This window comes from Bombina bombina, chromosome 2, assembly GCF_027579735.1.
Source record: "Bombina bombina isolate aBomBom1 chromosome 2, aBomBom1.pri, whole genome shotgun sequence".
In the NCBI taxonomy this organism is placed as follows: Eukaryota; Metazoa; Chordata; class Amphibia; order Anura; family Bombinatoridae; genus Bombina; species Bombina bombina.
In genome coordinates this window covers 936,723,711-936,750,422 of record NC_069500.1, presented here as the reverse complement: position 1 = coordinate 936,750,422, position 26,712 = coordinate 936,723,711, and the positions used below count along the sequence as shown (strand labels likewise).

General features: G+C 36.8%; 1 protein-coding gene across 1 annotated transcript in view; it reads right to left on the bottom strand.

Annotated features, from left to right (window-relative positions):
- Nucleotides 1-26,712, bottom strand: part of SDAD1 (SDA1 domain containing 1) — a 79,345-nt gene that overhangs the window by 38,723 nt on the left and 13,910 nt on the right. Inside the window, exons 9-15 of the mRNA XM_053703399.1 lie at nt 26,050-26,151; nt 22,632-22,701; nt 19,994-20,097; nt 14,370-14,427; nt 13,296-13,354; nt 12,539-12,615; nt 9,787-9,884 (exon numbers count right to left, since the gene is read on the bottom strand). Coding sequence (XP_053559374.1) covers nt 9,787-9,884; nt 12,539-12,615; nt 13,296-13,354; nt 14,370-14,427; nt 19,994-20,097; nt 22,632-22,701; nt 26,050-26,151 — 568 coding nt within the window. The remainder of the gene's footprint in view (nt 1-9,786; nt 9,885-12,538; nt 12,616-13,295; nt 13,355-14,369; nt 14,428-19,993; nt 20,098-22,631; nt 22,702-26,049; nt 26,152-26,712) is intronic.

Below are 26,712 nucleotides of genomic sequence, written 5' to 3'. Positions count from 1 at the left end.
GCAGCAGTGCCGATCACAGCTCAGGCACAGCTGCTATGAGGAGAAAGAAAATGACTACAATATAAGATCACAATGATTCCTCCCCAGCACAAATGCCAGTATCGTTCACTGCACAGTGCCTGGATCTGACTGGCTGCTGCTCAGTGTTCTTACTCACTAAAGCTTTGGGGGCAACTGCCAAGCCGAACTCCAGCACTGCAGTGTTCCACATCACATGTCATACACAGCCGCAGCCCACACTCTACTGTGCTTTAGCTCCTGCTTGACCCACACATGTGTTACACATACAGTGTGTCTGTGACTGCAGTACAGTAGTCCAGCCTAGTCAGTGTGTGTGCGGGGCTAAGGCTACCGGCATCCCCACAGCCCTACCAATCACATAAATATAACATTTTGGGGCTAGCTAAAATCACTCAGTGTGTAATAGTGGGTGGGGGCTAAGGCAGCCGCAGCCCACAGGGCAAATGCCCGGTATGCCCTAGGGTCAGTCCGGGCATGACCTGAGGTGCATAGAGAGCGTGAGCTGCATAAGATGTGCAATAAACTGAGCGGGACTCCGGAAGCTTGGATAGAAAAAACAGAGGGGTAAAAGATAAGAGTATATTTATGAGACAGCAGCTGTCTCCCTGAGCAGTGTGTTGGGCGGTCCCTCTTTCACTCGCACTACAACAAGTATGATTAAAAAATAGAGTAAATACATTTTGGTTTTAAAAATGATAATTAATTATTAGCTTACAGATGAGGCAAGTTCAAAAGATATTATTTAGGGAAAAACACTTTATCAGCAGTAGTTTTAGTTATGCTGTGCGCAGAGTGTGCTGTCTAGTGTCTACAACTCTACATACGTGCGCGCTCACAGCAAAGCAGAGACTTCCGGGTTTGTCTACATAACTTTCTGCCATGTCTGCACGGAGCGGACAGAAAGTGAAGCAAATTTAAAAAATGAAAAAAAAAAGTAAACATATAATAAAAATAAATAGCGAATTGCATTTAAAAAAACAAAAGAAACATTATGAATTAAAAAACAAAACAACATAAATACAAGTGTTTAAAGTCCCTTTAAGTGGTCAGCATTCCAATAGGTTTCCTTCTTAAATTGACGACATAATAAATTTGCTCTTAAAGGGACACTGAACCCAATGTTTTTCTTTCCTGAGTCAGATAGAGCATGCAATTTTAAGCAACTTTCTAATTTACACCTATTATCAATTTTTCTTTGTTCTTTTGCTATCTTTATTTGAAAAAGAAAGACCAGAACTTGCACTTGTTTATTGGTGGATGAATTTATCCACCAATCAGCAAGAACAACCCAGGTTGTTCACAAAAATGGGCCAGCATCTAAACTTACATTCTTGCTTTTCAAATAAAGACACAAAGAGAATGAAGAACATTTGCTAATAGAAGTAAATTAGAAAGTTGCTTAAAATTGCATGCTCTATCTGAAACACAAAAGAAAAAAATTGGGTTCAGTGTCCCTTTAAGATTTAAATAGTGTAAGCAAAGCAAGTTGAATGCTGCTTTATGCTCAAATGGGGGGGGGGGGGGGTTGGACATAATAATTTTTTGCACAAATTGAGCCAATTGAGATGTTCTTGCCCCAAATTAGAAACACATTGTCAAAGTAGCAAACAGTAAAACTGGATAACTGGATGTGTGAATGAGAATAGACTTCTAAAAACATAATTTATGCTTACCTGATAAATTTATTTCTCTTGTGGTGTATCCAGTCCACGGATCATCCATTACTTGTGGGATATTCTCCTTCCCAACAGGAAGTTGCAAGAGGATCACCCACAGCAGAGCTGCTATATAGCTCCTCCCCTAACTGCCATATCCAGTCATTCGACCGAAAACAAGCAGAGAAAGGAGAAACCATAGGGTGCAGTGGTGACTGTAGTTAAAAATTAAAAAATACCTGCCTTAAAATGACAGGGCGGGCCGTGGACTGGATACACCACAAGAGAAATAAATTTATCAGTTAAGCATAAATTATGTTTTCTCTTGTAAGGTGTATCCAGTCCACGGATCATCCATTACTTGTGGGATACCAATACCAAAGCTAAAGTACACGGATGAAGGGAGGGACAAGGCAGGTACTTAAACGGAAGGTACCACTGCCTGTAAAACCTTTCTCCCAAAAATAGCCTCCGAAGAAGCAAAAGTATCACATTTGTAGAATTTTGAAAAAGTATGAAGCGAAGACCAAGTCGCCGCCTTGCAAATCTGTTCAACAGAAGCCTCATTTTTAAAGACCCATGTGGAAGCCACAGCTCTAGTAGAATGAGCTGTAATCTTTTCAGGAGGCTGCTGGCCAGCAGTCTCATAAGCTAAGCGGATTATGCTTCTTAGCCAAAAAGAAAGAGAGGTTGCCGAAGCCTTTTGACCTCTCCTCTGTCCAGAGTAGACAACAAACAAAGCAGATGTTTGACGAAAATCTTTAGTAGCTTGTAAGTAAAACTTTAAAGCACGAACCACTTCCAGATTGTGTAATAGACGTTCCTTCTTTGAAGGAGGATTAGGACACAAAGACGGAACAACAATCTCTTGATTGATCTTCTTATTAGATACCACCTTAGGTAAAAACCCAGGTTTGGTACGCAGAACTACCTTATCTGCATGGAAGATCAGATAAGGAGAATCACATTGTAAGGCAGATAACTCGGAAACTCTACGAGCCGAGGAAATAGCTACCAAAAAAAGAACTTTCCAAGATAAAAGTTTGATATCTATGGAATGAAGAGGTTCAAACGGAACCCCCTGAAGAACTTTAAGAACCAAATTTAAGCTCCAAGGTGGAGCAACAGGTTTAAACACAGGCTTGATTCTAACTAAAGCCTGACAAAATGCCTGAACGTCTGGAACATCCGCCAGACGCTTGTTCTGTAATTTTTACTGCGCAAAAAAGCGCTAAATTAGGCCCCTCCCACTCATAGTAACACAGTGGAAAGCCTCAGGAAACTGTTTCTAGGCAAATTTAAGCCAGCCATGTGGAAAAAACATAATTTATGTAAGAACTTACCTGATAAATTCATTTCTTTCATATTAGCAAGAGTCCATGAGCTAGTGACGTATGGGATATACATTCCTACCAGGAGGGGCAAAGTTTCCCAAACCTCAAAATGCCTATAAATACACCCCTCACCACACCCACAATTCAGTTTAACGAATAGCCAAGAAGTGGGGTGATAAAAAAAGTGCGAAAGCATATAAAATAAGGAATTGGAATAATTGTGCTTTATACAAAAATCATAACCACCCCAAAAAAAGGGCGGGCCTCATGGACTCTTGCTAATATGAAAGAAATGAATTTATCAGGTAAGTTCTTACATAAATTATGTTTTCTTTCATGTAATTAGCAAGAGTCCATGAACTAGTGACGTATGGGATAATGATTACCCAAGATGTGGATCTTTCCACGCAAGAGTCACTAGAGAGGGAGGGATAAAATAAAGACAGCCAATTCCTGCTGAAAATAATCCACACCCAAAATAAAGTTTAATGAAAAACATAAGCAGAAGATTCAAACTGAAACCGCTGCCTGAAGTACTTTTCTACCAAAAACTGCTTCAGAAGAAGAAAATACATCAAAATGGTAGAATTTAGTAAAAGTATGCAAAGAGGACCAAGTTGCTGCTTTGCAAATCTGATCAATCGAAGCTTCATTCCTAAACGCCCAGGAAGTAGAAACTGACCTAGTAGAATGAGCTGTAATCCTTTGAGGCGGAGTTTTACCCGACTCAACATAGGCAAGATGAATTAAAGATTTCAACCAAGATGCCAAAGAAATGGCAGAAGCTTTCTGGCCTTTTCTAGAACCGGAAAAGATAACAAATAAACTAGAAGTCTTTCGGAAAGACTTAGTAGCTTCAACATAATATTTCAAAGCTCTAACAACATCCAAAGAATGCAATGATTTCTCCTTAGAATTCTTAGGATTAGGACATAATGAAGGAACCACAATTTCTCTACTAATGTTGTTAGAATTCACAACTTTAGGTAAAAATTCAAAAGAAGTTCGCAACACTGCCTTATCCTGATGAAAAATCAGAAAAGGAGACTCACAAGAAAGAGCAGATATTTCAGAAACTCTTCTGGCAGAAGAGATTGCCAAAAGGAACAAAACTTTCCAAGAAAGTAATTTAATGTCCAATGAATGCATAGGTTCAAACGGAGGAGCTTGAAGAGCCCCCAGAACCAAATTCAAACTCCAAGGAGGAGAAATTGACTTAATGACAGGTTTTATACGAACCAAAGCTTGTACAAAACAATGAATATTAGGAAGATTAGCAATCTTTCTGTGAAAAAGAACAGAAAGAGCAGAGATTTGTCCTTTCAAAGAACTTGCGGATAAACCTTTATCTAAACCATCCTGAAGAAACTGTAAAATTCACGGAATTCTAAAAGAATGCCAAGAAAAATGATGAGAAAGACACCAAGAAATATAAGTCTTCCAGACTCTATAATATATCTCTCTGGATACAGATTTACGAGCCTGTAACATAGTATTAATCACAGAGTCAGAGAAACCTCTTTGACCAAGAATCAAGCGTTCAATCTCCATACCTTTAAATTTAAGGACTTGAGATCCTGATGGAAAAAAAGGACCTTGCGACAGAAGGTCTGGTCGTAGCGGAAGAGTCCACGGATGGCAAGAGGCCATCTGGACAAGATCCGCATACCAAAACCTGTGAGGCCATGCCGGAGCTACCAGCAGAACAAACGAGCATTCCTTCAGAATCTTGGAGATTACTCTTGGAAGAAGAACTAGAGGCGGAAAGATATAAGCAGGATGATACTTCCAAGGAAGTGATAATGCATCCACTGCTTCCGCCTGAGGATCCCGGGATCTGGACAGATACCTGGGAAGTTTCTTGTTTAGATGAGACGCCATCAGATCTATTTCTGGAAGCTCCCACATTTGAACAATCTGAAGAAATACCTCTGGGTGAAAAGACCATTCGCCCGGATGCAATGTTTGGCGACTGAGATAATCCGCTTCCCAATTGTCTATACCTGGGATATGAACCGCAGATATTAGACAGGAGCTGGATTCCGCCCAAACCAGAATTCGAGATACTTCTTTCATAGCCAGAGGACTGTGAGTCCCTCCTTGATGATTGATGTATGCCACAGTAGTGACATTGTCTGTCTGAAAACAAATGAACGATTCTCTCTTCAGAAGAGGCCAAGACTGAAGAGCTCTGAAAATTGCACGGAGTTCCAAAATATTGATCGGTAATCTCACCTCCTGAGATTCCCAAACTCCTTGTGCCGTCAGAGATCCCCACACAGCTCCCCAACCTGTGAGACTTGCATCTGTTGAAATTACAGTCCAGGTCGGAAGCACAAAAGAAGCCCCCTGAATTAAACGATGGTGATCTGTCCACCACGTTAGAGAGTGTCGTACAATCGGTTTTAAAGATATTAATTGAGATATCTTTGTGTAATCCTTGCACCATTGATTCAGCATACAGAGCTGAAGAGGTCGCATGTGAAAACGAGCAAAGGGGATCGCGTCCGATGCAGCAGTCATAAGACCTAGAATTTCCATGCATAAGGCTACCGAAGGGAATGATTGTGACTGAAGGTTTCGACAAGCTGAAATCAATTTTAGACGTCTCTTGTCTGTTAAAGACAGAGTCATGGACACTCAAACTATCTGGAAACCCAGAAAGGTTACCCTTGTCTGAGGAATCAATGAACCTTTTTGGTGAATTGATCCTCCAACCATGATCTTGAAGAAACAACACAAGTCGATTCGTATGAGATTCTGCTAAATGTAAAGACTGAGCAAGTACCAAGATATCGTCCAAATAAGGAAATACCACAATACCCTGTTCTCTGATTACAGACAGAAGGGCACCGAGAAACTTTGTAAAAATTCTTGGAGCTGTAGCTAGGCCAAACGGCAGAGCCACAAACTGGTAATGCTTGTCCAGAAAAGAGAATCTCAGGAACTGATAATGATCTGGATGAATCGGAATATGCAGATATGCATCCTGTAAATCTATTGTGGACATATAATGCCCTTGCAGAACAAAAGGCAGGATAGTCCTTACAGTTACCATTTTGAACGTTGGTATCCTTGCATAACGATTCAATATTTTTAGATCCAGAACTGGTCTGAAGGAATTCTCCTTCTTTGGTACAATGAAGAGATTTGAATAAAACCCCATCCCCTGTTCCAGAACTGGAACTGGCATAATTACTCCAGCCAACTCTAGATCTGAAACACAATTCAGAAATGCTTGAGTTTTCACTGGATTTACTGGGACACGGGAAAGAAAAAATCTCTTTGCAGGAGGTCTCATCTTGAAACCAATTCTGTACCCTTCTGAAACAATGTTCTGAATCCAAAGATTGTGAACAGAATTGATCCAAATTTCTTTGAAAAAACGTAACCTGCCCCCTGCCAGCTGAGCTGGAATGAGGGCCGCACCTTCATGTGGACTTAGAAGCAGGCTTTGCCTTTCTAGAAGGCTTGGATTTATTCCAGACTGGAGATGGTTTCCAAACTGAAACTGCTCCTGAGGATGAAGGATCAGGCTTTTGTTCTTTGTTGAAACGAAAGGAACGAAAACGATTATTAGCCCTGTTTTTACCCTTAGATTTTTTATCCTGTGGTAAAAAAGTTCCTTTTCCACCAGTAACAGTTGAGATAATAGAATCCAACTGAGAACCAAATAATTTGTTACCCTGGAAAGAAATGGAAAGTAGAGTTGATTTAGAAGCCATATCAGCATTCCAAGTTTTAAGCCATAAAGCTCTTCTAGCTAAAATAGCTAGAGACATAAACCTGACATTAACTCTGATAATATCAAAAATGGCATCACAGATAAAATTATTAGCATGCTGAAGAAGAATAATAATATTATGAGAATCATGATCTGTTACTTGTTGCGCTAAAGTCTCCAACCAAAAAGTTGAAGCTGCAGCAACATCAGCCAATGATATAGCAGGTCTAAGAAGATTACCTGAACACAGATAAGCTTTTCTTAGAAAGGATTCAATTTTCCTATAGAAGATCTTTAAACGAAGTACCATCTGACGTAGGAATAGTAGTACGTTTAGCAAGGGTAGAAATAGCCCCATCGACTTTAGGGATTTTGTCCCAAAATTCTAATCTGTCAGACGGCACAGGATATAATTGCTTAAAACGTTTTGAAGGAGTAAATGAATTACCCAATTTATCCCATTCTCTGGAAATTACTTCAGAAATAGCATTAGGAACAGGAAAAACTTCTGGAATAACCACAGGAGATTTAAATACCTTATCTAAACGTTTAGAATTAGTATCAAGAGGACCAGAATCCTCTATTTCTAAAGCAATTTGTACTTCTTTAAGTAAAGAACGAATAAATTCCATTTTAAATAAATATGAAGATTTATCAGCATCAATCTCTGAGACAGAATCCTCTGAACCAGAAGAGTCATCAGAATCAGAATGATGATGTTCATTTAAAAATTCATCTGTAGGGAGAGAAGTTTTAAAAGATTTTTTATGTTTACTAGAAGGAGAAATAACAGACATAGCCTTCTTGATGGATTCAGAAACAAAATCTCTTATGTTATCAGGAACAATCTGCACCTTAGATGTTGAAGGAACTGCAACAGGCAATGGTACATTACTAAAGGAAATATTATCTGCTTTAACAAGTTTGTCATGACAATTAATACAAACAACAGCCGGAGGAATAGCTACCAAAAGTTTACAGCAGATACACTTAGCTTTGGTAGTTCCAGCACTAGACAGCGATTTTCCTGAAGTATCTTCTGACTCAGATGCAACGTGAGACATCTTGCAATATGTAAGAGAAAAAACAACATATAAAGCAAAATTGATCAAATTCCTTAAATGACAGTTTCAGGAATGGGAAAAAATGCCAATAAACAAGCTTCTAGTAACCAGAAGCAAAGAAAAAATGAGACTGAAATAATGTGGAGACAAAAGCGACGCCCATATTTTTTGGCGCCAAATAAGACGCCCACATTATTTGGCGCCTAAATGCTTTTTGGCGCCAAAAATGACGCCACATCCGGAACGCCGACATTTTTGGCGCAAAAGGACGTCAAAAAAATGACGCAACTTCCGGCGACACGTATGACGCCGGAAACAGAAAAGATTTTTTGCGCCAAAAAAGTCCGCGCCAAGAATGACGCAATAAAATGAAGCATTTTCAGCCCCCGCGAGCCTAACAGCCCACAGGGAAAAAAGAGTAAAATTTTAAGGTAAGAAAAAAATTGATTCAAATGCATTATCCCAAATATGAAACTGACTGTCTGAAAATAAGGAATGTTGAACATCCTGAGTCAAGGCAAATAAATGTTTGAATACATATATTTAGAACTTTATAAACAAAGTGCCCAACCATAGCTTAGAGTGTCACAGAAAATAAGATTTACTTACCCCAGGACACTCATCTACATGTTTGTAGAAAGCCAAACCAGTACTGAAACGAAAATCAGCAGAGGTAATGGTATATAAATAAGAGTATATTGTCGATCTGAAAAGGGAGGTAAGAGATGAATCTCTACGACCGATAACAGAGAACCTATGAAATAGACCCCGTAGAAGGAGATCACTGCATTCAAATAGGCAATACTCTCCTCACATCCCTCTGACATTCACTGCACGCTGAGAGGAAAACCGGGCTCCAACATGCTGCGGAGCGCATATCAACGTAGAATCTAGCACAAACTTACTTCACCACCTCCATAGGAGGCAAAGTTTGTAAAACTGAATTGTGGGTGTGGTGAGGGGTGTATTTATAGGCATTTTGAGGTTTGGGAAACTTTGCCCCTCCTGGTAGGAATGTATATCCCATACGTCACTAGCTCATGGACTCTTGCTAATTACATGAAAGAAAACTAGGGCCCAATAAAGTTTTATCACCAAAGTATATATAAAAACGTTTAAACACGCCAGCAAACGTTTTATATTGTAAATATAAATGAGTATTACCTCAGAAAGTAAGCATGATACCAGTCGCTATTAAATCACTGTATTCAGGCTTACCTTACATAAATTTGGTATCAGCATTCACATCTTCTAGAAAATAATTTTAACTGCACATGCCTCATAGCAGGATAACCTGCACGCCATTCCCCCGCTGAAGTTACCTCTCTCTTCAGTCATGTGTGAGAACAGCAATGGATCTTAGTTACAACCTGCTAAGATCGTAGAAATCACAGGCAGATTCTTCTATTTTTCTGCCTGGGAAAAAATAGTACAACTCCGGTACCATTTAAAAATAACAAACTTTTGATTGAAGCAAGCTAACAGCTACATTTCACCACTTTCCTCTTACTACCTCCATGCTTGTTGAGAGTTGCAAGAGAATGACTGGGTATGGCAGTTAGGGGAGGATCTATATAGCAGCTCTGCTGTGGGTGATCCTCTTGCAACTTCCTGTTGGGAAGGAGAATATCCCACAAGTAATGGATGATCTGTGGACTGGATACACCTTACAAGAGAAATTACTGTATAATAATTATGTGTAAACAGTCATATAAAGCAGCCATATTTTACAAGAACCATTTGTTAGAATACACTTCTTTTAAAGATGCTTTTAACCACAGCTAAAATGCACTGCTTTTAACTATGATGATGACTATCTGCTCCGTAGGGGGGTGTCTAAAGTGCACAGAAATGATTGTATAGAGCATAGAAACATTACGTTATTTATATTTTATTTTCTATACAGCCACACTAATGTTGCTTGCACAGTGCCTGCTGGGCTGATAAGCATACATAAAAAAGCAGATTACATGGAACTACAAACTTACTTTTATCCTTATGTGTTTTATATTGGACCAGATCCTGAAGTAGATCTTCTGTCATTGCCAGAGGACAACGAGCTGTAATCTCTTTGATAGCGTTTATTCTATGAAACAGAAATAAGCATAAATGGTAACAGGTGCAAAGCTAAAACAAGTAATAAGTTAATTATCTTCAGGCATAACACAATATATTAAATTATAAATGACTCAGAACCGTTACAGACTGAAGTCAATATTTAACCAGTATAAAAATAAATATGGCTTGAGCAGGACAGATGCCTTTACCTTCTTCCCTTCCATTACACTAAATATATCCCTTTCTCTCCCCCTCCTCCCTATGCCTTTCTTCTTACTTAGGATTGTTGGAAATAACTCCCACAATCTTTCAGAAGGTCCGTTTAACTCTCCAGGACTTTTGATTCATATCGATAAATTTTAACACAGAAGTGATGGGGTACACACAAAGATAAACAATATTACCTAGCTTAGGGGGAGACTACTAGGATGCAATCTTTATCTGCTTTAAGATATATTACATACATTTGCTTGGTCTTAGTCGCATACATAAATATGCTTATGGGAATGGGTTATGGAGTAGGCCAAAGAGTGGTTTAACGTTTACCTTATAAGCCTTTCATTTTACATCAAATTATCAATATATTAATTGGCAAAAAACTTAAAGTCAGAGTTTACATTTTCTACTAAATTTTTAAAAGCAAGGAAATTCCTGGCTTAAACTGCCCGGCCCCCCTTCTCTGCTTGGAAGTTTCACATTCCATTATTAATTACATCACCCTTTAGCTAGAGGGAACATATATATATTTTATAAAGCACAGCCCGCACCATCTAAGCTCACTCTCCCTTATATAACCCCCTGGTCACCTGCTCATGCCCCCTCTCCCTCACATGCCCTCACATCCTCGTCCTCCAACCTCACACAAAATCTCACCGCCATTTCACCCTCACACAACATGCTTCTTTACTTCTCACTCCAAGTCAACCCTCATATTTTCAGCAAACTTTCCCTTACACACTGCTCACCCTCTCAATCCAACCAACCCTTATACGCCAGCTTCTGTTTATCCTATAGACTACGTTTTTCGGAACAGGGCTCTACTCCTCCTGTACTAGTTATGTTTTTGTATCTTATCACAGATCTTTGGCATTGTATACCCCTATCTCTAACCAGCGCTATGAAATTTTGAGGCGCTATACAAATAAAGAATATGTTTAAACAGTTTTTCTATAACCAATACTTAAGTATAGTAACTTTCAGTATAGGCAGGAATACCAGTCAAAATCAGCTATTTGAAATGCTGATGTAAAGGTAAAGGACATAACTGCAAACAATTTAATACAATCCAGCAAGTAAATGGATAATTGGGAATAAATTAAAGGAGAAAACATTTTAGGATACGCTGTCCCTTTAAGGAAGTTTACTATCCCATGAGATAAAGCAAAAGATAAACTCAGCACTAATAATGCCGATTGCAGACTCTCCTGTTGACAGACTCCTGCACTGCAGCTAGATTGATATTGTCCTGCAAAAGAAGCAATCTCTAGAGTTTCTCATGTGGTAATAACTGTGAAACCTGCACACTGTTCCAATGCAAAAGATTTTAATTAAATAACTTAAAAATAATAAAACTTTTAAAAAGAAAAAACATTTATAAAAAAAATGTAAAAAGATATAAACCTATCAACCAAAGGGTATTCGATAAAGTTAAAAACTATCAGAAAGCTAAGTTTCATGAAAATACATTCAGCCATGCCAGTTATAGTACTGACCAAAAAGTAAATGGACGTTTTTTGAAAAACAGCACATTTTTCTACATGAAATAACTTAAATACAGCTTTAATTCAAATTTGGCAGTTTTTGACAATTGAAATTTAATCAAACTTTGTTCAAGCTTAAACTATAGCTGCTAAATAAGCTTATAAAGAGAATGAATACGATTTTGTAAACCTAAGAATATTCTTATTTTAATCAAATTCTTAATATTTTAAGAGGATTTTTTTCTAAAGTAACAATATAAAAGTTACATTTTTATTATTTGGACACATTCAAATTTGAATTTTTACATAGACAATTTGCCATACGTGAGAACTGAACAGATTAATTCCTATTTTTCCCCACAGTAGGTCCCAGCAATTCATGGGACAGCTCCACATTTTCCAGAACAAGCGACAGGCTATATAAGCTAATAAGGTCCAGTATTTTTTCTCTCTGGTTTGTGCTCCATCCAATTGTTAAAACTAATAACTGTATGAAAAGTAGATGTCAAGTACTGGAGATGGAAAGTCAAGTTCAAAAAGAATATAAGAACATGTAGACTTTTATTTACAATCTAGACAAGACCTTAATGGGCCTATCTATCTATCAAGCTTCGAATGGAGCTTGATGTCCCGTGTTTCTGGCGAGCCTGCAGCCTCGCCAGAAACCGCAGTTATGAAGCAGCGGTCACAAAGACCGCTGCTCCATAACTTGTCCGCCTGCTCTGAGCAGGCGGACAGACATCGCCGGAAATCAACCCGATCGAGTACGATAGGGTTGATTGACACCCCCTGCTGGCGGCCCATTGGCCACGAGTCTGCAGGGGGTGGCGTTGCACCAGCAGCTCTTGTGAGCTGCTGGTGCAATGCTGAATACGGCAGAGCGTATTGCTCGCCGTATTCAGCGAGGTCTGGCGGACCTGATCCGCACTGTCGGATTAGGTCCGCCAGACTTTCTTAAATAGGGTCCTAAATATGGACTTACCCAACAGTCATAACTTCTCCTGAGTTTCTGTCCGTAACAAAGTTGTTAGCAACAGTCATCAAAACAGACTGAGCAACCTGGGAAGGAACAAGAAATACTTAGAAAATAATGGAAACTACTTATGTGACCAAATAACATAGAAACATAGATTTTAACAACAGAGAAGAACCATAGGCCCGACAATCTTTTTAAAATAAAAAAAAAAGAAGCTAACAGCAGTTGGTGAAACGATCCATGGAGTCATCAGACACTGTTCAAATTGGACAGAAGGAGGGGTACTTGTCCGGTACAGAAAGACTACAGATACAGTGTGGTGCTTTTTGCGGTTTGTAACAACGGACTTTCACACGCACAGTAACCATGTATGTTTGTACTCGTTACCCTTAGTGAGTGTTCTGGGTCTGCCTCCCATCTAAGGAGTGAAGATTTACACAGTATTATTATGCTATGATGTGTTTCTTTCTCTTCCCGTTGAGGAACATCATTTAAACTATTTGTATTTGTGGGACTGTTTCCATTAAATATTGTTTTCACTTTGGATATATTCCTACATATCGGTCGGTATTATTATCACTATTTGTGTGTGGTTTTGTTGCACATTTTATTTTTACTTTATATTATTTTCTGTGTTAACCACATTATAGTGATTTTTGTATTCATCATTGTTTAGTATTAAAAAAAAACAACAACAAAAAAACAATAACCTTTTGCTATTGTAAAAAAAAAGTGCTTGTTCCTTGATTAAATCAGACCTTACCTCAGGAGGGACAAGCTGATGTGTAGCTTGAGCAGCACACAACAAGATCTTGGTCACTTCTGCAAAACAAAAACTGGTAAGTACAGAAGTTAATCTCACCCAAAACCTAGTACATTAAAATTCAGCATTTTCCAAAACAATATTTCTAAAGTAATTCACAGGACACAAATGCATTACTAGCAGATGTGCACCCATAGCTCAGGTTCTGCCCGAAGGAGAGTTCTGTGTGAAATGTGTTTTGCCAAAAGCTTCTATAGCTTTTTAATTCAGTAAAGAAATTGGCTAAAATATTACACATCAGAGATACAAATGCTTGAGTAAACCTGCTGCATATCTGAAGTCATTTGAAACTGTAAAAAAAAAAAAAAAGCAAAACTTGGCTATAGTGCACAGTAAATGTGCATCTGAATGCAGGTGGTGATGGCTGATCCTGATATGCGGCTCTTTTCTGAGCCGTTTTTATGCTTGTAAAAGTTCAATACACTAAGATCTGTGCAAAGCTATGATTAAAGTCAATCAAAAATTATATTAAATCATACAATATTTTCAAAATCTTGGCTCAGTTTTCTATGTAAAAACTCACTAATGAAGATGCGTTCTGCTTTAAAGGGAACAAACAAAACCAAAGCCTAAAACCTTCTTTTTCCAGGTGGTAAGATATTTACTGATTTTGTAGGAGTATGGTATAGAAACATATAGGAGTATAATACGGCATGACTTGCACAAAAGACATTTCCCACATTGAGAGTTTTCCACTATGCTCCGGTGACACAATATGAACACATAAAATGGAAAATAAATATACATTTTGGAAAAAGGAAAATCTGCAGTATATACAAGAGGTCACATGCTGGTAGTGTGTTCAGCCCTGAACCAATGAATTTCAACAGTTCCATATGGTCTTGTCAGGGTACCTTCAGTTATTTCCAATAAAAACTAGAATGGATACAACTTGAAAATAATATATTTGTACATAATAAGTGTGGATTCACATGTAAAAGGAAGATTATTTGTTTTTCTCCATTAATTGGTGTTTTGTGCAGAAAACTAAAACCATGCAACATGATAGTTTACCTCTTTGGTGTGGTTGCAGAAATCGTTGTAAAAACGGATAGTAGTTAAATAGAAAAAGCTGAAATGAAAGAAAAGTATTAAATCTAGTTAAAGTGGTCAACTCTATGATATTAGCTACATGGCAATCGATAATGCATTAATTATTCAACTAAACTGCAATGTTTTTTTAAAAGTACTTTTTTGTAAAATTTATTTTATATTAAATGTCAATCCTCACCCTTCCTTCCGCCCCCATTAAAGCTGTGCGAAACAAAATGACGTGTAAAGCAGTCCCAACCGCTCTGTGTCTCACTCACTACGTAATTCTCAGATGCACGCTCCCAAGCTCCAGGGGTGAATTGCATGCGCAGTGCAGTCATTGCTGTTAACTTATAAGAAAACTAAGATAAGTAGCTCTATAAAAGTCATCATGGCTCAATTCGAAGTAAACTATGACTCAAAAAATAAGCTACGATTCAGTGTTTACTTTGAGTACATTAGGACTCCCCCTTTTTAACTTAACGCATTGGCAAGATTAACATGTATGGTGATGTCACTCACTAGGCAAATTTGATTGGCCACACACGGCTTGCTGCATCCTAGCTAATGCGCATGCACTGATTATTTGGAAATAGCGAGCTGTAGGGTTATGTTATTGACTGGATAGAAAGCAAAACCTTAAAAGAAAAGAAAAAAAGACCAGGGGCTGGTGGGGGATCGTCACTGACAGCAAAATATAAAGCTTCTAAAATTACATTTACAGTAATTAAAAAAATGTTAACGCAGTTATATTAATATTGATTAGGACTTCTGGTTGGGACAAACCAGTAATTCCGAGTTTACCATCACTTTAAAGTGAAGGTAAACTTGAGCATAGTCGCTCAAGTCATAGGAAAGAATTTTAAAAATGAATTAGACTTTCATTCATCAAATGTGTAGTATATACTTATCTTCTGCGATTTTTACCTTATAATAATAGAAGGATAAGCTCCGTTCCTCCACCCGCCATATTCATAAATTAATTGACAGATGACCAATCTGCAATCAACTAATCGGGAAACAACGATTGGTGGATCATCTGTCAATCAATTGATGAATATGGCCGGTGGAGGAATGGCGCTTATCCTATCATTACAAGGTAAAAATTGCAGAAAAGTATATACTACACATTTGATGAATGAAAGTCTCATTCATTTTTAAAATTCTTTCCTATGACTTGAGCGACTATGCTCAAGTTTACCTTCACTTTAATGTATAACAGGTGGTTATACAAAACAGTACGGTTAAACAACATTTTTAGTAAATCAAAACACAAATGTTGTAGACCCTGCAGGAAGAAAATGTAGGGTCTGGAGAGCAAATGGGGCGGATGCCCACTTTGAAATTCTGTTCTTTATATCTAAGCATACGCACCACCCACTTATGTCACTCTTGATGCCAATGAGCCACCATGTTTAAAATGCTTTGCTTGTATGTACAATAAGCAGAGACTGACTGTCAGGAAAAATGTGAGGTTTGCCAAGTAGGAAATGATTCTACAGAAAGCCTCTTTGTACATTTTGTATGTATATAGACATATACATACAAATGTTATTTTTCACTTCTCATACAGCTCAAGATAAATCCCAGTAGTTTCATGAAAACTTGTTAATAAATTACTAAAAACAAATATTAAAATTTACCAGAACTGAAAAAGGAAGCAAATCATTTTAAAAATCCCCCAAAACTAAGGTCCAAAAATTACCTTCTAAAAAACACCTAAAAAATTCTACAATGCTTGATAAAAATAGCAACCCAAAATGCCAAATTTTATAATATAAACTGAACATGGAGGGGGCGGAGCCAGCAGCACACAAGAGTGGTCGCACATTCTTACTGCTCCGGTAATAGCAAATATATGATTGATCCTGAAAGGCATCTAAAATCTAATTAAGCCCTACAGATTCCTCTGATGACCTTCTGAATCCCTTCTCCATGCCTGGGCAGTGCTAAACTTTTATGCCAGAGTGAAAATGCCAAACCAAGAACTGAAGCTTGTTCTCCTATCACTTATACGGTGGCCATCTTCAAAACCTGGTAGCTGTGAAGCTATATAGATACCTCAGGCCTACACTGAAAACTGAAGCCAACTATCCTCTTTTGTGGTAGTCTAGACACCTGTTACAGCTTCATAGAGGCCCTGCGCTGTATGCTTACGGAACACCATACCGCTCTTGAAAAATTGATTTGTGGGGCATCTAAACACAGAGACACTTGTATCCCTCAACTAAACTCACACCCTGAAATGGCTCTGGCGGGTGATATGTGTGGCTGCGCTGTGGTGCCCCAGCACCCAAACATCCCAATTGACCGTGCGAAAGATCAGGTTCCAGCTATTTTGGAGCCTGTAATGGCGGAAGTGGAAACTACAACTGTAAGCATAGCTCTATATAATACTGGCCTACTGCGGATCAGAGATATTGGCGCTGCTGCTGCCCAGCCAATCCCCGCATTAAGCCCAGCAGGCAAGGTCCAGACACCCAGGGAAATTCCAGCCGCAATTCTTTTCCGAGATCAGAGAGAGACAGGGTCGCATTTGCAGTCGACCATGTGGTCTACAACTATTTCTTCCAGCCCAGAACTACTGAAGTTCAACTATGGATCCGATGGTGCCCACGAAATGTATATACCGGAGAACTTTTGGTCCAAAGTGAAGTCTGATATGGGGCTTTCAGCACAGGTTTTAACCGCATCTTTCCACATTCAGCTAAGCAATTCAGCTATTGCCACTATATACATCTATTGACACTGAAGTGGGACCCTGGGGGTTTACCTTTTATAGATACTTTTCATTTAACCCCTTCTGGGAAAGAGCTCTCCAAACAAAGTATCAGCTGAACTGCTCATAGAACTCAAATCTCCCTATCTGCCTGCTGAGAGGAACGTTCATTATGGTGCTCTTCAATATGCAACATTGAATGCTTACAGTTTCTTCAGTATCGTTTATTATGTTTTGCTTAGATATTTGGTTAGTTATTGTTCACTGAATATTATACTCATAGCCTGGTTAAAAATATAACCTTCTGGTTCCACATATGATCAGAGTTATAGCTAGTAGTTTATTACTACGCATTTGATAATCTATGGAACGGTAGTGTGATTATATATCAGAATGGAATGTATACTTCACTCCACTTATAATTAACTACCTCACAGACACGTTGTGAGTAGTAAACCTGCTCTGATCTACACATTGTATGCCTGCTGATAGTTTCTCCTGTGATAGCACTATTTCTCATATATATGGCTTATTACACACCACCTAAGTGTTGCATTAAGCTAGATGCTATCCTTTTTCCTCTTCGTTTTTTCTGTAAAACTACCTTGCTGATCATAGGTTGTACTGTATCCCTGTCCTCATTAGTTGAGACTATAATATTTACATATAAGAACTTGCCATTTGTGTTCTACAATAATGTCTGGTATAACCTATTTGGGAGTTAAAACCGGTTTAGGATGTTTAGGTTGTTTGTTTTCCCCCTAGCAGTTTCGCTACTAGATCATATAATACCCTCTGATCTATGTACATATGCGTGAATTCTATTTTAGCTATAAATTTATCTATAGCTTTCATATCAAGAGATCCCTCAGCTCAGCATTCCTATTTTCTCAGATATCATTAGGAAGCTATTTTCACCACTATAATTGCCATAGCTCATTCATTTGATGTGACAGTGTTGCCAGCAGCCGAGGCAGCATTTAATGTTCACTAGATTTAGTGGCATATTTATTTCATAGTGTCTACTTGATTCATATGGCAAGATTATTCACCATATCACATATTAAACAGGTATCAATGCCCACCACATGAGTCTATATAATTAGATACCTCTAGGAACCTAGCCTTAGATTTGCCAAAGCATACGTACATATATGTATATAGTCCCTTATAACTTCTGTGGCGTCTAGCTGTTACCCATAGTATGACTTAGGAAAGGTAACCAGGTGCTATACATACCCCTCCAGTAAACCTTCATCACCAGTTAGTTTTTTTTTCTTTTCTTACCTCCTACATATTAATTAAGTGTTTCTTATACATTATATTATTATTAACAAGTTTTATCCACACATATAGCCACCTCCTCCCCCCCATATAAAGAACCTCCTAGTCTAGGAGGACTTACTGTGCGGTTTGTCTGGTCTATACCGCAACCCTAAGTACTAATCTACACCCCCACTTCTGTCAACTAGATTACCATTTCTATACCATCATACCCCCTGCTTCCCTAATACAGGCTTAAATATAGTTTCACACTCTTCTTTAATAACTGTTTGTTGGCCTATCTAAAATAATATAGAGGTTCACCCTTTGGAGAAACAAATTTTAGAGGTTCACCCTTTGGAGAAACAAATTTTTTATGTCATACTAGCATATCATACATCTGTTTTTGTATTGTGATATAACATGATTGTATGCTACTTTCGAATTTGTAATACCACTGTGACATATGCTACTTGTATACTTTGTTGAACCTCAATAAAAATAAGAAAGAAAAAAAATATATATAAACTGAACATGAATGCTACAACTACATCTGCTGCTTTGCAATATAAATGACATGTTGAAAACAAATATAATGTAACCAAGGTTGCAATAAATTACCCCATGATCTAACACATAATCTTTAGAGCTATGACATTTGGATTTAGAGCCCCAGAAACTTATATATTTAAAGCTGGACACCCATGTTTGGCTCATAACTCTGCAATGCAATAAGTAAGAATGCACATCCTCACATTAACAGAAGTCTTTTTTTTCTTGCTTGTCTATGAAATTCTATATGTGTGTAAAAATGCCAGTCTCATCTCAACAGTCCATCCACAATACTGCATGAAAAAGCAGGAAATGTGTCAATGCAAATGGCGCTAGATTACACAGTAAGTGAAATGTGGATATATTGGCTAATTTGTATTGAGGCATCATATTCATAACTAGACAACAAATGAAACTGTAGATGTTTTTTATTAGAACATATATCTATAAGGACTGAATATCACAGTACTAAGAATACCACAACATGGTCTGAAACGAACTGTTGAAGAAGTAAAAACTGGACAAATACATATTTAAATGTATGGGAACTATATGTAAATCTACTGAGTATGTTCTGAGCATTTGTAAACTAGTGAAATATATAAGCAGTTATTAGGCTGCACAGATTACAACAGCATTCATTTGAAGTAAAGGAACATTAAAATTATTATTTTTTTAGCTGGCATCCAAGCTTATTTGGTTCTATGAAATGTCAATTGATGAGGTCATAAACGCGCTTTGAAGTGCACAGATACGTAAAATTCGCAATCACAACATTCTCTAGTTTTGTGTGTTTGAGTGAGAGATTTAAAGGGCCATTATAGCTGAAGAATTACATGCTCTAATCCATTAGAGCATGTGATTTTGTGACTATTAACCATGCTCTACGGTGTATTTCACCCGCACAGTGTCGATGCTCCTCTAGTCGCACATCTCAGTCGTGCAACTCAGTGGTTGGGGCCTATATTTGTATAAATACTATCATTATGAAGAAACAGCAGGGATATAGCAAGCATAGGCAAATAAATAGATATTTACACGACTCCTACTGCTAAATGTAAACTAAATTTACCTCATGAATTCCAACCAGCCTGGAGATGAGGTCCATAAGCATTATTTTAACTTCAAATCTTTCCTTGGACGTTTCAAGCTGCTTCAACAGCTTTTCTGCAAAATCTGTCATAATATACATTAAAAAAAAAAATATATATAATTAAGTAATGGGCACCTTCTCAAAAGACTTTACAAGGGCAGTGACTTTAAAAGGACATTAAAACACCTCTTCCTTTTATGTAAAATGACGCATGTCTCATGCTCCTAAGAGCTGCAAAAAAGCAAATTCGTAACCTGCTATTGCTGCAAAGCGAATAGCAGGTTTAGGCAACTCGCAGCATTTAAAAAAAAAAATAGGTTATAGAATTTTGTTTGTGGCCTCAATAGAAATGTGAAACATAATATCTCTCGTCTAAACAAAATCTATGAAAAAGCAAATTTCAGATGCAGAGAAATGTAACATGATTCCATCAAGAACCAACTATTCTCCAGCCAAAATTACTCTGTACTATAATTTATTTCCCCTTAATGATTTGTGATGCCAGCTGCATAGTATAGTACATATGGAAAATTGATTTTAAGTTTATTTTTGTATATGAAATAAGTTTTTTGCTTGTTGACACCACAACCTATTCAGGTGGGCTGAGCTTGCAAAGAGAGCAGCTATCCTTATCTTTCTCTAAATACACAATGACCTCCTTCTCTTAACTCTGCCAGTACTTTGAGAGAACAATGATAAATATTTTAGTACCTCTCTGTTACATCTACACTGGGAGTATTTGTTCTTCTGTAGTTTCTTGCTTACATAGCTTTCTATAAACATTACTGCAGTACTGGCATTTTCAATTTAGGTTGAATACAACAGGCAAAATCAAGTTTTGCAAAAGATAAAATAAAGGTAAGGGAGCTTATATATTTAAATATTTTTTAAACACATTGTAATGAATAAAGGAGCTTTTTTTTTTTTTTTTACTCATCTACCCTGGAGTGCACTCTCTATTCTTTAATAACTCTGGGGTGCTTCCCACTATGCATGTATAAAATTTGACACATTGAAAACGGCGAGTGCTCTCTTTGGGGTATATATATATATATATATATATATATATATATATATATATATATATATATATATATATATATATATATATATATATATATATATATATATATATATATATATATATATATATCAGAAGAAATAAGAAAGGCACTCTCCGTATTAAGTAGTGAAATAACTTTACTTAGGTAAAGTTATTTCACTACTTAATACGGAGAGTGCCTTTCTTATTTCTTCTGGTATATCAATTGTTTAAAGAGCACCCCGGAAGCTGAATAAGGAGCAGTGAGTGTGGGATCCTGTTGGGTATATATATATATATATATATATATATATATATATATATATATATATATATATACATACATACATACACACACACTATATCTATAGATCTATCTATATATACACACACAATTTAATACACTCCAACATCTAAAATGGATTATCAGGAATACATTAAAAGGGACACTGAACCCAATTTTTTTTTCTTTCATGATTCAGATAGAGCATGACATTTTAAGCAACTTTCTAATTTACTCCTATTATCAATTTTTCTTCGTTCTCTTGCTATCTTTATTTTAAAAGCAGGAATGTAAATCTTAGCAGCCAGCCCATTTTAGGTTCAGCACCATGGATAGCGCTTGCTTATTGGAGGATTACATTTACCCACCAATAAGCAAACATAACCCAGGTTCTCAACCAAAAATGGGCCGGCTCCTATGCATCACATTCCTGCTTTTTAAATAAAGATAGCAAGAGAGCGAAGAAAAATTGATAATAGGAGTAAATTAGAAAGTTGCTTAAAATTGCATGCTCTATCTGAATCATGAAAGAGAAAATGTGGGTTTAGTGTCCCTTTAAAGGGAAGAACATTTAACAGTACACTGTCCTTTCAAAGATTGCCTACTAGGAACATTGTCATATCACATTGTAATGTAGGAATATAAATCTCATTTCACAAAGTATATATGCTGCTGCAGCCTACTAATGGCTGTGCCTCATTTAACAACACTCCTGTAAGTGCCCAGCAGCAATTATCAGATTGTACACTACTGCTACACAAGTCACCTTTTCACACATGCATTAATATGCTGCTACACAAGTCACCTTTTCACACATGCACTAATATGCTGCTACACAAGTTACCTTTTCACACATGCACTAATATGCTGCTACACAAGTCACCTTTTCACACATGCACTAATATGCTGCTAAATAATATGCTGCTACACAAGTCACCTTTTCACACATGCACTAATATGCTGCTAAATAATATGCTGCTACACAAGTCACCTTTTCACACATGCACTAATATGCTGCTAAATTATATGCTGCTACACAAGTCACATTTTCACACATGCACTAATATGCTGCTACACAAGTCACCTTTTCACACATGCACTAATATGCTGCTAAATTATATGCTGCTACACAAGTCACCTTTTCACACATGCACTAATATGCTGCTAAATAATATGCTGCTACACAAGTCACCTTTTCACACGTGCACTAATATGCTATTTGTCTTCAAGTTAACCTTACACGTTAAACAATTAAACATGCCTTCTATTAAGTCATAACTAGCCCTGCTCACCTTGTGGATCATGCACCAAATGAATTGCTGAGAAGTTAAACACCTCAGGTTTTTTCTTCTTTTTGTGTTTCTGTGCAATGTAGATAGACGAGTTAAAAAAAATATGTACAGGAAATGTATTTATTAAATAAAAAATTAATTATAAAACTAAACATTAAAAACATATCCATCTACAAAAATACAAAATTAAAGAAATCTTAAATAGGTTATACATTTTTGTACTGTAACTTCTGGTTTAAAAATGATTATAATATAATGTAGCAACATCTTAATTAAAGTGAAGGTAAATTTTCAACAAATGAGTGCCCGGTTTTTAAAAATACTTTTAAAAACTGCGGCACTTTCATTGATGAAAGTTTACATTGCACCGGATTTGAAGAAATACTTACCTTTTACTTCTCCAAAACCGGATGGCCGATCCCAGCCTCAGTTCCTCTGTACTGATGGCAGAAATGACAAAACCGGCTTTCTCCAATCATGGCTCTACCCCCAGAGCAACCATCTCGTGATGCCTGGCTGTGATTGGAGGAAGCCGGTTTTGTCATTGCTGTGTTTGTACAACAGGAAGACGACGGGGGATCGGCGATCCTGTTTTGGAGAAGTAAAAAGGTAAGTATTTCTACAAATCCGGTGCAATGTAAATTTTCATCAATGAAAGTGCCCCTGTTTTTAAAAGTATTTTTAAAAACCGGGCACTCATTGCTGAAAATTGACAGAAAAGTAAAAATTAAATTTTCCAGATTCAGATAGAGCATGCAATTTAAAGGGACACAAAACACAACATTTTTCTTTCATGAATCAGATAGGGAATGCAATTTTAAACAACATTCCAATTTACTTCTATTATCTAATTTGATTCATTCTTTTGATATCATTGGTTGAAGAAAAAGCAATGCACATAGGTGAGGCAATCACACGAGGGATTTATGTGCAGACACCATCAGCAGCTACTGAGGCTATTGTATTATGCTTTTCAACAAAGGATATCAAGAGAATTAAGAAAATTAAATAGAAATAGTAAAGTTGTTTAAAATTGCATGCTCTTCCTGAATCATGAAAGAAAAAAAACTGGGTTTCAAGTCCCTTTAAACAACTTTCCAATTTACTTTAATTATCAAATTTACTTTGTTCTTTTGGCATTCTTTGTTTAAGACTAAACCTAGGTAGGCTGATAGGAGCTTAGGAGGGCGCATGCATCTAGAGCAGTCTATTGCAGCAGTGTTTGTAACTATGTATAAAACATATAAAAACAATGTTGCAAACAATGCTGCCAAATGGATAGACGTGCACGCTTCTGAGCTCACCTAGTATTACTCTTTAACAAAGAACAAGATTACTAAGCAAAATTAATAATAGAAGTAAATTGGAAATTTGTATAAAATTTCATGCTCATTTCCAATCAATTTAAAGGGATACTGAACCCCAATTGTTTCTTTCATGATTTAGATAGAGCATGCAATTTTAAGCAATTTTCTAATTTACTCCTATTATCAATTTTTCTTTATTCTCTTGGTATCTTTATTTGAAAGAGCAGGCCCATCTTTGGTTCAGCACCTGGGTGGCACCAATAAGCAAGCGCTACCCAGGTGTTGAATCAAAGATGGGCCGGCTCGTAAGCTCACATTCCTGCTTTTTCAAATAAAGATACCAAGAGAACGAAGAAAAATTAATGGGAGTAAATTAGAAAGTTGCTTATAATTGCCTGCTCTATCTGAATCATGAAAGAAAGAAAAAATTGAGTTCAGTATCCCTTTAAGTTTAATTTTGATCTTACCGTCCCTTTAAAGTTAAATGATTAAGTATTACAACCCATTAGCACTTGTAAATTAAAATTTCAAAAAGTAATTTCAGAGGAAATATTTAACTATCTTTTAAATAATTGGAAAAAAAAAAAAAGTGTAAAATAGGTCAACCTCCTAACGTTACATTTGTCATATCCTTGCATTTATTAGTATAACCAGAACCGTTCATTCAGAACTCAAAAACAGATGGGGTCTTTTTCTCTTGACTGTATATTTTCAAATAATATCACATACATTAGACAAATTATTTACAGTAATACCGGTATCAACAGGAGAAGAATCTTATCAACCATATTTAATGTGATGTTAAAACAAAGGTTGCATTGTTGCAAAGCAAACATTTTTAAAGGGATATAAAAACCCATTTTTTTTTCTTTCATGATTCAGATAGAGTACTTTCTAATTTGCTCCTATTATCAATTTTTTTATCTTCTCTTGATATCTGTATCTGAAAAAGCAGGAAGCGAAGCTTAGGAGTCGGACCATTTTTAGTTCAGAACGTGGGTAGCGCTTGCCACCAATCAGCATATGCTACCCAGGTGCTGAACCAAAAATGGGCCGACTCCTAAGCTTACATGAAAGAATCAATGAATCATGAAAAAGAAAAAAAAAATGTGGTTTTTATATCCCTTTTAACAGTTGTTCAAGGCCCACACATGCTGAAAATGATTTCAAAGCTCAACCTTCAATTTATATTAAAAACAAAAAAGTATCCCTTTATTGTGAGTTTAAACTGACAGTTTACCCACGCTGCACACAGCCAGTATAAGATAATTAAATTATCTGTGACTTTACAATACAAGAGATCTACTTTATGACAAATAATTATAGCACCTCAATAAATCTAGGGTAGATTAGAACATTATACAGCCATTTTTTTCTGTATGTAGGATTTTGACAATATTTCATAGTATTTTAAATTAAGATCAGTTAGCTAATAATGTTATCATCTTTCTTACATTTTGGCCTTGCTGAACATCAATTAAAAAGTCTCACTTGAAAGCTCCAATTGTATGTGATACAGTACCAACTAAAGACATTGTGCTTGTCTGGGTCAAAGAATGAAATGGCAAACCCACAACTCTTCATTCGTTACAGTCTCAACCAAACCATAGTTTGTTGTCTTAACGATTATTATAATGAGCCCCCAGAGATAGAGATATTTATAGATATATAGAGAGGTTATAGAGATAGCCCTGACATGTTATATAATTGCGTATTGCCATTGCACTTATATATCGCCTCCACCCGTATCGCGACAATTCAGGCTGTAGCCAATTGTATCCCGCCTCCTTTGGCGTCAAAACCAGGGGCGTTATTAACTTGCTGGATGCGATTGTACATAGACAATGTGTTAAGGAAGGAGGAACATGGCAATCAATAAAAACAAGAAAGGGTAATTTCAATAATTCAGTGTTTACAATGCTTTTCATGAATTAAAGTGCCTAAGGTTTAGTTTGTGATTACAAATATTGTTAATATAATCAATTAAGTTTACCATCAGTTTAAGAAGTTGCAGCTGTGCAGCTAAAAGCAAACCTACATTTGTAACAGAACTATAACTGAATACACAGCCTATCAAAAACTTTATTTCATCTATTGTACTATATGCTTACTTTGAGCACTTTCATAGCTTTCTCTAGCTTCTTCTTGTTTTTTGTGTTCTTTTTCCCAGTGGAGTATCTCACCATTAGATCTCTTGCAGTTGGACCGTCATCCTACAATTAAAAAAAATATTTCAACAAAAAATCTAAGCGATTTAAATTAAACTACGACCTTTCATAACCATAAGTTAATTAAATCCATTTTCTCAGTTCATGGTAAATTTGGGTAGTAATCAAACATAGATTATAATATAAATATATAGGTTAAATATATCCAAACTCACCATTTTTTATTTTTTTTTAAATTTTATTTATAACCAACACATGGTACAATGATAAGTTACAGATCCAAGACACTGCGCAGGGTGCGATAAAGTAGCATAGAATTGATGAGACAGCATGGTATTATAACATAATCCATTGGATGCAGTAGAATGTAATGTTCACGATTATATTTAGGCCTGTAAATAACTTGTATGGACTAGAGAACATTGTAACAGAAGTACTCATTTGTACCACAATGCTGGGGTTTTGTTTTTGTAAACTAACACAATCTAACTAAACATATAACAAACTAACAAGACTAAACTAAACCTCCTTAAACAAAGACAAAATAAAACCAAAACAGTAGAAGTTTTGCTGGATACCACAGTATGCCATCATATTATTACCAAG